This window comes from Canis lupus, chromosome 28 (genome assembly GCF_011100685.1).
Source record: "Canis lupus familiaris isolate Mischka breed German Shepherd chromosome 28, alternate assembly UU_Cfam_GSD_1.0, whole genome shotgun sequence".
Classification (NCBI taxonomy): Eukaryota; Metazoa; Chordata; class Mammalia; order Carnivora; family Canidae; genus Canis; species Canis lupus.
In genome coordinates, this window is record NC_049249.1 from 14,766,426 (window position 1) to 14,782,088 (window position 15,663).

Below are 15,663 nucleotides of genomic sequence, written 5' to 3' on the forward strand. Positions count from 1 at the left end.
CTGGGATGGAGCCCCACATCAGGTTCCCTCTGCCTGCAGCTCCCCCTGCTTGTGTTCTATCAAATGAATAAAAATAAAATCCTTAGCATAGTATCTGACAGACAATAAGGGCTCAATGATTGGTAGCTATGTATTTTCTCCATTAACATTTTTATTACATTTGACGAAAGCTCTTTAGTCAAAAAAAAAAAGAAAAAAGAAAAAAGAAAAAGAAAAAAAAAACAATCTTTTCTATCACTTCCACTCTTTAAGTTCAACACCTTACTTGCCTTCCCTGTGATTAGGGGGGCACTCAGCCTCTCTGGCACCTTCGTACCTCACTAGAAAGGTGACAACTTTCTCCATCCATCATGGGATAGATTGTGGTGGGAGCTAGAATGCTATTCTGCCCAGCATACACCCTCTCATACTAGTTTGCATAAAATTTCACCAGCTTTTGGTTTTGCTATGTTCATCTGGAATTCCTCACGTTCCTGTCAAAAACTTTCCTGCTCCATGGTCACTAGGCTTCCTTAATGGTTTCTGGTGAGTGACTTATATCAAAAGCTGCAAAGCCGAGATAAATTATGCCCGCCTGCTTGCCCTTGACTACTATATTAATTCTCCTGTGGCTTCTGACAGACTGGAGATGCATACCTTGCTCCAGAAATATGATTTTCTCTAGTTCCTTGGCCATATCCAATTTTTCAGGCTGACATTTCAGAGAGCCCTACTGGGCTGAGCCAGGGTTCAGTTCACATTTAGAGAAGCCAAGCCATTGCCTCTGAGTGGCCTGCAACCAGCAGAATGTTCTGAAAACACTCATTACTGATGATGACACTTTCCTATCACATATAACTCAACTTCCATTAACTGTCTTCAGCATTTTTCCTCAGCTGTTTTTGTTGCTGTTGTAATAAGGCCTCAGAGGCTATATTACACATGACAGAGATCAAAATGGCTAACATGTCAACCCCTTCAGTTCACCAGTAAAACAGGTGTTGGTGATAAATTACATATTTATTAATCACTCTAACACCATTTGTCAGTTCCTCTACTACAATGAAAACAATCAGCTCCTGGGAATTATAACACATTAACTTTGCTCTACATATTCCAATCCCTTTTTAAATATTTCTCACAGCCTCCCCTCTACTGTATTCTCCTTAAAGCCTAGAATAGACTCTAGGCTTTGTGTTACCCATCACTCTCAACCTCACTAGGAACCATCTCCAAAATCACAAAGTGGGGGTACCCAGCTGGCTCAGTCAGTGAAGCATGTAACTCTTGATCTTGAGGTTGTGAGTCTGAGCCCCATGTTGGGTGTAGAGATTACTTAAATATAAAAAATCTTTAAAAAAGAAAAAAAAAATAAAAACACTAAGTGAAGATCCAGAAGCTCAGAAGTGAAAAGCCTCCCTCCAGCCAGCCCATTTCTCATAGCACTACTACATGCTAAGTGAAGAAAGTCAGGTTGTCTCAATGCAGCTCCCGACTTCTAGGTTCAGTAAAGTATTCGTAGTGTCCAGCACTCAGTGCCAAATGTTCCCTATTCCTCCAAATAGGCCCCAATGAGGCCCCTGGTCTTCCCTAAGGGCATTCCTTTTCTGTACATTCTGCCTTTTGAGAAGAATCACATAGAGGCATGAAACCAAGTATAAGTCTCTGAGCTCTGCTCTTCAGCTCCAAAACCTATAAATCTTTCCCTGATTAATTTGGGAACAAAGAGAACTCTAGATTGACAGGGGTAAGGCTCTGTCTTCAATTTTCCATTTAAATCAGAAAGAGGGGATCCCTGGGTGGCTCAGCGGTTTAGCACCTGCCTTTGGCCCAAGGCTTGATCCTGGAGTCCCAGGATTAATTCCCACATCAGGCTCCCTGTATGGAGCCTGCTTCTCCCTCTGCCTGTGTCTCTGCCTCTCTCTGTATCTCATGAATAAACAAATAAAATCTTTAAAAAAAATAAAAAATAAATAAATCAGAAAGAGTTCCCAGACCAACAGTGGTACTTACACAAGTGGATCGCATCATGGAAATCCAATATACAAAATTCCAATCTTTCAAAACAGATGCATTAGGTCAGTGGTTCCCAATTCTGGCTAATCATCATACCCAACAGGGGAATTAAAAAGAAAAAAACAAAACCGGATTCCCAGTTCCCACTCAGTGTATCAAGAGTAAAGCCCAGAAGTATTTTTTTTTTCTTGAAAAGTTCCTAGGTGATTTTAATAAGCTAGGTTTGGGAACTACTATATTAAGGGATAGTTACCTACTTAATTAGAAGTTGCACCACAGGATTCCTCTAAATGACCATATCCTCTGCCCCATGCATTTAATATAGAAGTTTTAGAATCTGGTTAAAAGTAATCTATATACCATTTACTAAGAACACATCTTCTACATTAAACAAAATAACAAAGTGCCCTAGGAGTGGCGACATTTAGGAAAATTATAGAAAGATTAGAACTGTCCATTAAGGGGCCCACTTACCTCATATTTCCTATAGTTCACCAACAAAGCCAAGAGGACAACAGCATCATACCCATGCTCCCTGCGACTTGGGGGATGAGACAGTATCTGTAACATGAACCAGAAGTACATGAGTGCCAATTCCTAATTCCTAGGAATGCAGACAGAGAAGATTTAAGGACATGGTTTATCCAAAAGAGAAAGAGGTGACTTACCTGTAAAATTGCTTCAAATATACTGTTGATCATTACATACTCTAGGATAGTGTTCTGGCTGATGTTATCTGTCACCTGAATGCAATAAAAGGGTTTTTAAAGTCTATAGTGAGGCACTCTGTTATCTCAAATATATCGCCACCCCTACCATCGAAGAGAATCAGAAATGTTAAAACATACTACTATTTAGTATACCTTTAATAAGCAACCCTGAAGCTACCAGACCCTGAGTAGGCAGACACTAGACAAGTAAGAAGTTAGCAAACTAAAACTTCCCAAATCTTTGAATTTCTCTCACACCCTCACGTAAGCATTTACTTAACAGTTTCTTGGGTTTCATTTTCAAACCCAGAGAAAGTTTAAGATCCAGAAATCTCTGAGTGATGGCAGGGAAAGAGAACCACCTGAAGTAAATGAACAACACCCCCCAATCTTCTCCCACTAAACAGTATAGGTCAGCTTCCAGTTATATCAAAATCAGAACAAATAAAAATATTCAGAGTCACAAAAACTGTTTCCAAACAAGACCTAGTAAGAAGAGGAAATCTGTGATGATCCAGAAGACAAGAAATCTCCAAGAGTGGTACCTCTAAAGTGATAAATAACAAGTATTCCGCAGGCTAAAAATGCCAGCAGTTGCTCCAAAGAGCAGCTTCCAGGAAGTGAAAGCCCATTCAACTCACTTCCTTCTATACATTCATATGCAATGGAGTGATATGATGCCCCAGCAGAGAATTTTTTTCTCTTTTCCTTTCTAACTTTAGGCTCAAGTATTCAAATAAGTTTGCCCCTGCTGTTGATAATACCCTTGATAGAGAAACATATAGATGGGTCACTTACAGTCACTAAGCAAAGGAGAAGTTTCAGACATAAACTCTTCAGACTTTCAGAACCTTCTGCACAAAGCAATGAATCCAAACTCTCCATCAAGTTCTGAGAAAGAGATCCATTAAGTATTAAAATATACCAAATATCTCTACTGTGTCTCTGTCCAACTCTGGGTTATATAACACAGGGGCACATGTATAATATACAATGAAGCAACTATATCGTCCCCGTAGGTCTAGGCCTTGCATGATTAGACACAGAAAAGGAAGACTTCAAAGTATAGCTATTTGGGGAAAAATGCTTTAGAACAACTGCACAGAACAATGAAGAATTCACTACTTTACCAAATAAGTATTTGCAGTCTCTCATCCTCATATAAACTTTTAGATTAGAATGAGGTAAATTGTTAAAAGGCCTGATAGGGATGCCTGGGTTGCTCAGGGGTTGAGCATCTGCCTTTGGCTCAGGGCATGATCCCAGAGTCCTAGGATCAAGTCCCACATCAGGCTTCCTGCATGAAGCCTGCTTCTCCCTCTGCCTATGTCTCTGCCTCTCTCTGTGTGTGTCTCTCATGAATAAGTAAAAATTTTAAAAATAATAATAAATTTTAAAAATAAAAGGCTAATGGTTGAATAATAAAGAAAATAAATAAACTAATTAAATAAAATTAAGTCAATTAAATTAAATTAAGTCAATTAAATTAAGAAAAATAAGTGGTTAAGTTAAAGATTAATAATGATTAAATAATTGTAGGTAAAGTATATCTACTTTGATGCAGGCACACTAAACAAACAACAAAGACACAATACCACTACCAGCTATCACAGGTCATATATGCTACCTACCAAGCTAGCTATTTCCACTCTGGCCAATTCCACTAGAAAATGTGATTGGAGTATATCACTTGTACTAACAATAAGATGTCAGACCCAAACTAATCAAAAGATGAAACCCTCACACACTATAGCAGAAGAACAAGAAAAGAAATATTTTACATTTAATGGAGGAGAATGAATGAAGAATAGGATTTAGCATGCTGGAAGCTCAATGAAGCTTCAAAATAAGCTATTTCAACAAACACATAGTGAGGGCCTACTCTGTGCTAAACATTGTGCTTTTAAAGAATTCAAGAAAAAAATGACCCTTGCTCTCAAGGCATTTTTAGTCTACTGTAAGAGAAAAATAAGCAAATAGTTTTAACTTAATGGTTACTATGACAGAAATATACATAGAGAAGAGGAATTATTTTTTTAAATATTTTATTTATTTATGAGAAAGGCAGAGACATAGGCAGAGGGAGAACCCAACCCACGAGGATCCTGATGCGGGACTCCATCCCTGGACCCCAGGATCACAACATGAGCCAAAGGCAGATGCTCAACCACTGAGCAACCCAGGCTCAGTCCTGAGTATTCCAGGACTCCTCAGGGTTGGGTTATATTTTGAAAAATCAGTAGGAATTAAAACTTGAGTAAGAAAAGAATTCTAGACAGGCAATAGCATGCTCAATGACACATGAGGAACTACATGGACCTGGGTGTGGAGTTGGAATACAAGTAGTTTATTATGGGCAGCCCGGGTGGCTCAGCGGTTTAGCACTGCCTTCAGCTCAGGGTGTGATCCTGGAGACCCAGAATCAAGTCCCACATTGGGCTTCCTGCATGGAGGCTGCTTTTCCCTCTGCCTGTGTCTCTGCCTCTCTCTCTCTTTGTCTCTCATGAATAAATACATAAAATCTTAAAAAAAAAAAAAACAAGTAGCTTATTATTATGGAAGTACAGAGTGAGGCACAGTGGTAAGAGAGGAGACTGGAGAATAAACAGGGAGCTGATCATGAAAGCTGTACAAGGCTACCTAGGGAGCTGGTCTTTATCCTGTTAGTGAAGGGAAACTAATGAAGGGTTTTAAGCAAGAAAGATTTGAGTGTAAGATATATTACTGTGGTATCAGTGTGGATGACAGATTTAAAGATGGTAAGCCTGAAGGGAAGGAGACAAATGAGGACTAATCTACCTATTTTCTGAGCAAGTTGCCATGTCTTATTTGCCTCTATATCCCCAATGCCCGGCACAGCAGAGCCTAACCAACATTTGTCAAAAGAATGAATGAAGGCATCACTGCAATAGTTCAGGTAAGAGATAATGAGAACATTGGCAGTAGGAGGAAAAAAGGAAAAACAGGTATGAGAAATATGAACTGAGGCAAAATTAGCTGATCTTGGGGATTATCTGGATATGAAAGATAAGGGGGAAGAGTCCAGAATGACTTCCAAGTTTTTGGTCTGCGTGACTGAGACAACAGGTGAGCCCATTCTGATGGGGAATGAAAGAAAAAAAAAAAAAAAAAAACAGATGAAGGGAAAACATTTTGTAGATGTCAAGCAAGAGGTACTTTAGGGATGTGTGAGTGGGTATCTTCAGCAACTGGTTAGAGTATACAACTCTGAGTCTCATGACAGGATGTTAAAGCTAAAAATAGAGACAGTAATCAGCAGCATATAGGCAATAGTGAGAACTATGAGAATGAGTGAGATCTGGGATTTTACCACTATATCTATATATATATATACACACATACACACATATATATGTATGTATATGTGTATATACGTGTGTATATGGGAGCTCTATAGGAGAGAATTAATAACTAACTCCTTGGGACGCCTGGGTGGCTCAGCAGTTGTGCATCTGCCTTTGGCTCAGGGCGTGATCTCATCCCAGGATCGAGTCCCACATCAGGCTCCCTACAAGGAGCCTGCTTCTCCCTCCTATGTCTCTGCGTCTCTCTGTGTGTCTCTCATGAAAAAATAAATAAAATCTAAAAAAAAAAAAAAAAAACTAACTCCAGGTACTAAGTCTTCATGTATTTATAACTGTATATTCATAACTTAAAAAAAAAAACCCTTCACTACAAGGCTTCTTTGTCAAATAGATTATTTTAAATTTAGTGAGTGACAGAAGATGAATTCTTCAAAGTTCATATTATAAATAACCTTCATTCAAGATAACGTCAAACACTATAAATCAGATATCTAGTAAGGGACTTATATCCAAAATATATAAAGAATTCTTACAACTCAACAATAAAAAGACAAATAACTCAATCTAGAAATGGGAAAAGGATGTGAATAGACATTTCTCAAAAAATATATATATTAAAGATCGACAAAAACAACTGTTGACGAAGACGTGAGAAAATTAGAAAGAACCCTTATATGTTGCTGATGGCAATGTAAAATGGTATAGCAACTTTGGAAAACAGTTTGGAAGTTCCTTGAAATGTTAAACATAGAGTTACTATATGACCCAGCAATTTTCCTCCTAAGTACATCCCTAAGAGAACTGAAAACTTACATCCACACAAAAACTTGTTCATGAATGTTCACAGCAGCATTATTTATAATAGCCAGAATGCTGAAATATCCCACATATCTATCAACTGATGAATGAATAAAATGATGTGGTATAGGGGCACCTGGGTGGCTCAGTAAGTTGAGCATCTGCCTTTGGCTATGGTCATAATCCTGGAACCCCAGGATCAAGCCCCATGTTGGGCTCCCTGATCAGCAGGGAGACTGCTTCTCCCTCTCTCTCTGCCCCTCTTTGCTTGTGTTTTCTCTCTCTCTCTCTCTCCCTCCCTCTTTCGCTCATTCTCTCTCAATAAATAAATGAAATCTTTTAAAAATAAACAAATAAAATTATGCAGTGCATTCATACAATGAAATATTAATCAGTAAAAAAAGGAATGAAGTACTGATATATGCTATAACATGGATGAATTGAAAACATCATGCTAAGTGCAAGAAGCCAGACACAGAAGACCACATACAATTCCATTTATATGAGATGTCCAGTATAGGTAAACCAAGAGAAACATACATGAAGCAACTTAATGGTTGCCAGGTGCTGGAAAGAAGGGGGAATGGGGAATGACTGCTAATGGGTACATGTTTTTAGAGTGATAAAAATGTTCCAAAATTAACAGTAGTGATGGTTGTACAATTCCGTGAATATACTAAAAACCACTGAATCAGGGTGCCTGGCTAGCTCAGTCAGTGGAGCATGAGACTCTTGATCTCAGGGTTGTGAGTTTAAGCCCCACATTGGGTATAGAGATTACTTAAAATCTTGGGTCACCTGGTGGCTCAGCAGTTAAGCATCTCCTTCAGCTTAGGGAGTGATCCTGGAGTTCCAAGATCAAGTCCCATATTGGGCTCCCTGCATGGACCCTGCTTCTCCTCTCTCTGCCTGTGTCTCTGCCTCTTGTGAATAAATAAATAAAATCTTTAAAAAATAAAAATAGGGACCCCTGGGTGGCTCAGCAGTTTAGCGCCTGCCTTCAGCCCAGGGTGTGATCCCAGAGTCCCAGGATCGAGTCCTGAATCTGGCTCCCTGCATGGAGCCCGCTTCTCCCTCTGCCTGTGTCTCTGCCTCTCTTTCTCTCTGTGTCTCTCATGAATGAATAAAATCTTTAAAAAGAATTTTAATTGTAAATAAATAAAATCTTAAGAAAAAAAAAAAACAAAAAGAAACCCACTGAATTATTACACTTTAAAAGGGTGAACTGCGGGACACCTGGGTGGCTCAGTGGTTGAGCATCCTGCCTTTGGCTCAGGGCATGATCCTGGAGTCTTGGAATCGAGTCCCACATCGGGCTCCCTGCATGGAGCCTGCTTCTCCTCTCTCTGCCTGTGTCTCTGCCTCTCTCTCTGTCTCTCTCATGAATAAATAAATATTTTTTTAAAAAAGGGGGTGAACTGCATATGTGAATTATCTCTCAATAAACCTGTTCTTTTTAAAAAGTGTCAAATAGTAGAAATAAAAATTCTGATAAAGTCATTGTGTTAAATAAGAAAAGTTAAGTTTAGGGGTGCCTGTCCAGCTCAGTCAGTTGAGTGTCTGCCTTCGGCTCAAGTCATGACCTCAGGATCCCAGGATTGAGCCCCATGTTGGGCTCCCTGCTCAGCAGGGAGTCTGCTTCTCCCTCTCCCTTTCCCCCCTGTTCATTCTCTCTGTGTCTCTCTCAAATGAATAAATAAAATCTTAAAACAAAACAAAACAAAAAAAATCTTAAAACAAAAACAAAAAACCTTAAGTTTAGAAAAGTTACCCTTGTATATTATATTATCCTTGTTATATTTTATTTGAGTTCATAAGTGTTTTTAAGAATATATGAGCACATGATCTAAGTCATAAAATAAACTGCTAAGTCTTTATCCTGGTCTTTATCCTGCAAGGGAAGGATACTTCAATTCAAATCTGATTTTCAACTTTTCCTTTATTCAGACAAACCAAATCTGTAAAACAAAAATATTCAAATTCAAGAACAAATTCAACCATTCATATTTACCTGAGCACAAATCTTCTAGTACATTAACTGTCTGCAGATGGTATCCATGAACAGCTGTCAGAAGCAGCCATTCACAGGCACATCTGCAACTTATGCCTCACCTTCATGCACAACTCTGCCTTGTCAAAGCCCATCAGCATGTTGATAATGTCAAAACCAGAGGTAGACTTATTCTTTTGATGGACTCCTCGAATGAGTGCACATAAGGTCTGCAGAGATGAGAAAGAATTCTTTTGTAAAAAAAAAGAGGAAATCTCAAAACATGAAGGGTACTTGATCTGTCGCCTCACCCTGCAACCTAAGAACCTCCTCCTTACACAGCTGACATTCAATTGCTCTATCACTCTCAGCTCTAAAACAGTCTGAGTCCTACTATGTGCAAAATCCAGAAATTAAAAGAGGAACAGCGGGCAGCCCGGTGGCCCAGCAGTTTAGCGCTGCCTTCAGCCCAGGGTGTGATCCTGGGGACCCGGGATCGAGTCCCACGTCAGGCTCCCCCTACAAAGCCTGCTTCTCCCTCTGCCTCTCTCTCTCTGTCAAGAATAAATAAATAAAATCTTAAAAAATAAAAAAGGAAAAAAATTAAAAGTTAAAAATAAATAAAAGAGGAACAGCAATCGAAACTGTTGTCATTCTCTTTCTTTTGCTGATCCCCTTTTTTTTTTTTTTTTTTTGCTGTTTTTTGGCCATCATCCTCTTTTTAAAAATTGCACTGCAAAGACTGGAAGGTGAATTCAAAAATAAAAATAGTTTTTAAATTTGAGTCATGGAATTGGTGGAGCTTTCCTTTATTTAAAATTAACTCTAGTATTTACATTATAACTTATAATTTTTAGTATTTTTTAATATTACAAAAGTTATTTCAGTCATATGGTAACAATCAGTTGCTTCAAAACTTAAATTCTTTACAATCCCCATCTACTACTGACTAGCTGTGTAAACCTGGACAAATTAGTTAACTTCTCAGTGCCTCAGTTTTTTCATCCATCAAATGGAAATGACAATAATAGCATCCATCTCACAGGGATGTTGTGAGAACTATGTGAATTAACACTGTAAAGCACTTGGAATAGTCCCTAGAACTTTGTTAATGCTCCAAGAGTAGTGCCTAAAACTTTGTAAAAGCTCTACAAGTCTAAGCCATTATAATAATGTACTATATTTTTATGGGTCACCGAGTGGCTTAATGTCTATTTATTTTCACTGAACTAAAAGCAGTTTACTGTCCATGCCCCCTCCCCAGTGAGCCATTGCAATTACAGGAAATACAATTCCCAACTTTCATTTCAGTTTTCAGTGAGCCCCTACAACTGTGATGCCCAAAATGCAGAGTTTATTGTGTCAAAGTTTAACACAATTACAGGATAAACATGGTCCTTCTTTCTGGGACATCAGTTCAAGAGGCAACTTCTACCATCTACAGATGAGGAAACCGGGGCTCATGAAGTGAGTTACCCAACTATTTAAATTAAAAACTTAAACCCAATCTATCAAAAGTTCTGATAAAATCTTTTATGTTGTCATAGATTCTTCATAGTGTAAGCTCGTCAATCACTGCCTTAGCTATTCAGCCTGATCTCAGCTACAATGGAACTACTGGATTACAAACTATAGAAATTTTGCCCATCATTCATTCAATAAAAATTTACTTCTAAGGGGCAGCCCGCATGGCTCAGTGGTTTAGCGCCACCTTCGGCCTAGGGCGTGATCCTGGAGACCCAGGATTGAGTCCCACATCGGGCTCCCTGCATGGAGCCTGATTCTCCCTCTGCCTGTGTCTCTCTCTCTCTCTCTCTCTCTATCTCTCTCTCATGCATAAATAAATAAAATCTTTTTAAAAAAATTATTTCTAATAAAGTGCTGAGTATTTACCAGGCACTGTCCTATATACTAGAAACAAAGTACTAATGAAACTACCAAATACCAAAGTCTTTGCTCTCAAGAAGCTTAAAATGTATCCCTATCAACCCAGGACTTGGCACATAACAGTCATTCAAGAAATAATTATTTAGTGATCATGCCACTAAGAACAATGATTCTTAATGTTTTCTAAGTTACAGACCCTTTTGAAAATCTGACGAACGCTCTCTTTCCAGAAAAAATGTACACATGCACATAAAATATTACATATAACTTTGGGAAGTCAAGGACCCTCTGAAACCTTATATTAAGAACTTCTGATCTAGGAATACCTGGGTGGCTCAGCAGTTGAGCATCTGCCTTTGGCTCAGGGCATGATCCTGGAGACCCGGGATTCAGTCCCACATCGGGCTTCCTGCATGGAGCCTGCTTCTCCCTCTACCTATGTCTCTGCCTCTCTCTGTGTATCTTTTGAATAAATAAATAAAATATTAAAAAAAAAAAAAGAACTTATGATCTATGGACGCCTGGGTGGCTCAACAGTTCAGCATCTGCCTTCGGCTCAGGGCATGATCCCAGAGTCCTGGGATTAAGTCCCATATTGGGCTCCTTGCATGGAACTACTTATCCTGTCTCTGCCTCTCTCTCTGCCTCTCTCTGTATCTCTCATGAATAAGTAAATAAACTCTTAAAAAGAAATTCTGATCTAGTGAGAAATAGTATATTAAGAATTTCTTCTGATTTTTGCTGTAGACTAACTATCCCTGCCTCATAGCTTCCCTTCTATCTCTTCCTTTCCTCAAGTAATCACAAAAATTCTGTCAATCTGCCTTGGCATTAGATCAAATTATACAAGTAGACAAGATTACTAGTATAAAGGTCAATTTGTGGGGCACTTGGGTGGTTCAGTCAGTTAAGTGTCTGCCTTTGGCTCAGGTCATGATCCCAGGGTCCTGGGATCGAGCCCTGCACTGGGCTCCCTGCTCAGTGGGCAGTCTACTTCACTCTCTACCCCTACCCCTGCTTGTGCTCTTTCTTTCTCAAATAAATAAATAAAATCTCTTAAAAAAGAAAGTCAATTTGTTTAACCAGGAAGATGCCTAAACAAACATGGCATAAATGTTTATTATTTAAAGGAAAAAAAAAAACTCTTCACACCTAAGTGCAATTCTAGGTTCCTCAGGTCCCAACATATGTGTTACAATCCCTTTCCAAAAACAAGACTTCCCCAGTTTCCCAAGCTTGTACCTGTAATGCATTGACAACTCGAATTGGATGTTCCTCTCCCAGAGCCTGGATACAGTGTTGAAATAAGCAATTAATGTTATCCTTGATCTTCATTAACTCCTCACCATCAAGAGATTCCAGCTTGCCTTCTAGATACTCCAAGTTCACCTACCAAGGAAACAGTGAAGATGCTATTTTTAGTAACAGTTTTAGTGAATTGTATTTAACATGAGCACCTTTAGTATGGCGCCTAGAACATATAAGAAGGCAATTTCAGTTACCAGGAAAATCCAGAGATAGCATCAGGTTTACCTTCATAAGGAAGAGTTCCTCCCAAAATCGAGGACTGCACTTACTGGGATCCTCTGTCTGAAACCAGAAAATAAGAAGGTTCAATATCCCCAGTTAACACTGAGCATTAAGAATACATCTAAAAGGGCAGCCAGGATGGCTCAGCGGTTTAGCGCCACCTTCAGCCCAGGGCGTGATCCTGGGGATTGAGTCCCACATCGGGCTCCCTGCATGGAGCCTGCTTCTCCCTCTGCCTCTGTCTCTGCCTCACTCTCTGTGTGTGTCTTTCATGAATAAATAAATCTTTAAAAAAAAAAAATCTTTAAAAAAAAAAAGATAAGAATACATCTAAAAAAAAAAAAGAATACATCTGAAAGAGGGCAACTGGGCAGCTCAGCTGGTTGAGCATCCAAATCCAACTCTTGGTTTCGGCCCAGGTCAATCTCAGGGTCGTGGGATTGAGCCCTGCCTTAGGTTCTGCACTGGGTCGGGAGTCTGCTTGGGATTCTCTCTTTGCCCCTCCGCCAGCTCACGTGTGTGTGTGTGTGTGTGTGTGTGTGTATACTCTCACTCTCTTGATCTCTCTCTCTCTCTCAAATAAATAAATAATCTTAAAAAAAAGAAAGAATACATCTGAAAGGGTCACTTACATATAATCAACTTTACCTTTCAAAATTAGCTTTGAAAATCCTTAGTCATTCTACACTATTATAACAGGGAACAATAATTTTAGAAGTTTTTTCCCCAAAATGGGACCCCTGGGTAGCTCAGCAGTTAGGCGCCTGCCTTCAGCCCAGGGCGTGATCCTGGAGTCCCGGGATCGAGTCCCACATCAGGCTCCCTGCATGGAGCCTGCTTCTCTCTCTGCCTGTGTCTCTGCCTCTCTCTCTCTCTCTCTCTCTGTGTGTGTCTTTCATGAATAAATAAATAAAATCTTAAAAAAAAAAAGTTTTTTCCCCAAAATGAAAGACACTGTACATAGATACATATTCCCTGTGCCAAAAGTTAAATAATGGCTCAAAGAATCTCCCTCAAATCTTCTCTACTAGCAAGAAGTGAACCTAACTATCTGAATAAGACAGTCACATTATATGTCCTCATCACATCTGTACAGTCTTCAAAGCCCTTTCACATATATGAAATACAATGGCCCAGAAAGCCAGATATGGTAAATGTTATTTGCATCCTCCTTTTAGGAAAGAGAATCCACAAAGTTATTACATACACTGGTACAGGAGCCAAAACCTAGACCACATAAGTAATACTGCCATAGTTTTACAACATCCTGTGTTGACTGCTGCTGCTTGCCCTCCTGTATGCATTTAGCTCTCTGTATGGAGATTTTTTTTTTTTTTAAGATTTTATTTATTTACTTGAGAGAGAGAGAGTGAGGGAGAAAGCAGAAGCAGGAGGGAGAAGGAGAAGCAGGCTCTCTGCTGAGCTGGGGGCTCTATGTGGGACTTGATCCCAGGACCCTGAGATCATGACTGGAGCCAAAGGCAGACACTTAACCTACTGAATCACCCAGGTGCCCCTGTACAGAGCTTTCCTTTCCTTAATTCAAATTGATCCAAAAATGTTAACAAAATTACAGTGCTAAAATCCAAATTTTCTTAGCAATAATTTTCAAACAGAAATTCTAAAGAGCAAAATAAGAAAAAGAGAACTCCTACTTTAGAGGAAAGCTAATGGCATAAAACCAGTAAGTCAATCACCCACTATTCACCCTTAAGTTGACCTTTTAAAATTACTACCAAGAACTAATATCTTTATTAGTTAAGAACTCCTGATCTAATAAGAATAGTATACTAGGAATCTCTTCTGGATTTTTAACTGAGAATAACACAGAGATGCAACATTTCTGGCCTTTTCATAAGGTGCTCCTTTAGTGATTTTTTTCTATCCCTTTCTCCTAGGAGGGGTCACAATCACACTTTGACTCTCACACTTTTTTTTTTTTTTTTTTAATTTCTTTGAGAGAGAGAGAGAGCGAGCACAGGAGGAAGGGGAGGGGGAGAGGGAAAATCTTAAGTAGACTCCAGGCTAAGCACAGAGCCTGATGTGGGGCTCAATCTCACGATCCCAAGATCACAATCTAAACCAAAACCAAGAGTCAGATGCTTAATTGACTGTGCCACCCAGGTACCCCTTGACTCTCATAATTCTATAATGTCATTTTTTTATCTATATATGAAATTCAGACTACTCGGGCAGCCCGGGTGGCTCAGAGGCTTAACACCGCCTTCAGCCCACGGCATGATCCTGGGGACCCGGGATCAAGCCCCACGTCGGGCTCCTTGCATGGGGCCTGCTTCTCCCTCTGCCTGTGTCTCTGCCTCTCTTTCTGTGTCTCTCATGAATAAATAAATAAAAATCTTTTAAAATTTTTAAGAAAAAAAAGAAATTCAGACTACTCATGGAGTTGGCACTTCCCATCCTCACTCAATCAATAGCACTATGTGTATCAAACTTACCTAATATAGAAAGAGCCCTAATAGTTCCAAGTTCTCACTCATTTTCTCTGTATAATCATCTGTATTGACCTGTGCAATTCTGTATTAAATTTTTGCATTTCAAACTCTATCTCTAAGGCTTGCCAAGAGGTAAAGGTTTTATTTGATTGCATTATTTATTCTGGGCCGTGTGGCAAAGTTGAACAAGTAAGGGCCCTGGAGTCAAACACTAGGGTTCAAACCATGACTCCATCACCTTCCAACTATGATCCCCAGTTTCCTCATCTGTAAACTGCTCTTTTACATGGCACATGTGAAAACATGGCACTCTTGCATCATTCTTGTCAGAGTTAATGTACTTAGTGACGCACTTAGACACCAGGCGCATAGTAGAAATTCAAAACATGGTAATAACTCTTTTTTTTTTTTTTTAAATTCATGACAGACACAGAGGGAGAGGGAGAGGCAGAGACACAGGCAGAGGGAGAAGCAGGCTCCACGCAGGGAGCCCGACATGGGACTCAATCCCGGGTCTCCAGGATCACACCCTGGGCTGAAGGTGGCGCTAAACTGCTGGGCCACCGGGGCTGCCCGGTAATAACTCTTTTTATAAGTATTATTCTGTTTTATGTGTACTATTTATGATCAGAATTTCAGAAGGCAAGTACCCCTTCAGGGTATATAATTACTCTAACCTCCCCTAATAGGGCAGACTTCACAACAAAGGCTTGGACCATGGTCAATCAGCAGTTATGAAGACCCAAAGAAATCCCCCATCCAATCACTAGGAATTCACCAGTTATGTTATATAGTTGGATAATGTGATAGATTAAGCAATTGTTCTGTCCACTAACAACTTGAGTTGTTAATAGTTCATCTTTTAAAAAATTTTAAATCATAGAATTCTAGGGCCAAAAGGAACTTCAAGGGACATCTAGGATAAAAGAGTCCTTACATTGGATCATACGGAAGACAAGTCTTTCTTAAAGATA

The 15,663-nt window shown here is 39.4% G+C and overlaps 1 protein-coding gene across 4 annotated transcripts in view; it reads right to left on the minus strand.

Moving 5' to 3' along the window:
* The window catches only part of ARMH3 (armadillo like helical domain containing 3), a 181,315-nt gene that overhangs the window by 150,226 nt on the left and 15,426 nt on the right, over positions 1 to 15,663 (minus strand). For 3 of the 4 annotated variants that reach the window (XM_038578587.1, XM_038578586.1, XM_038578588.1), the window contains 6 exons: positions 12,240 to 12,296; positions 11,949 to 12,095; positions 8,942 to 9,070; positions 3,504 to 3,596; positions 2,664 to 2,738; positions 2,470 to 2,556 (listed from right to left, as the gene is read on the minus strand). In XM_038578587.1, coding sequence (XP_038434515.1) covers positions 2,470 to 2,556; positions 2,664 to 2,738; positions 3,504 to 3,596; positions 8,942 to 9,070; positions 11,949 to 12,095; positions 12,240 to 12,296 — 588 coding nt within the window. The remainder of the gene's footprint in view (positions 1 to 2,469; positions 2,557 to 2,663; positions 2,739 to 3,503; positions 3,597 to 8,941; positions 9,071 to 11,948; positions 12,096 to 12,239; positions 12,297 to 15,663) is intronic. The other variant, XM_038578585.1, reaches the window with a different exon arrangement.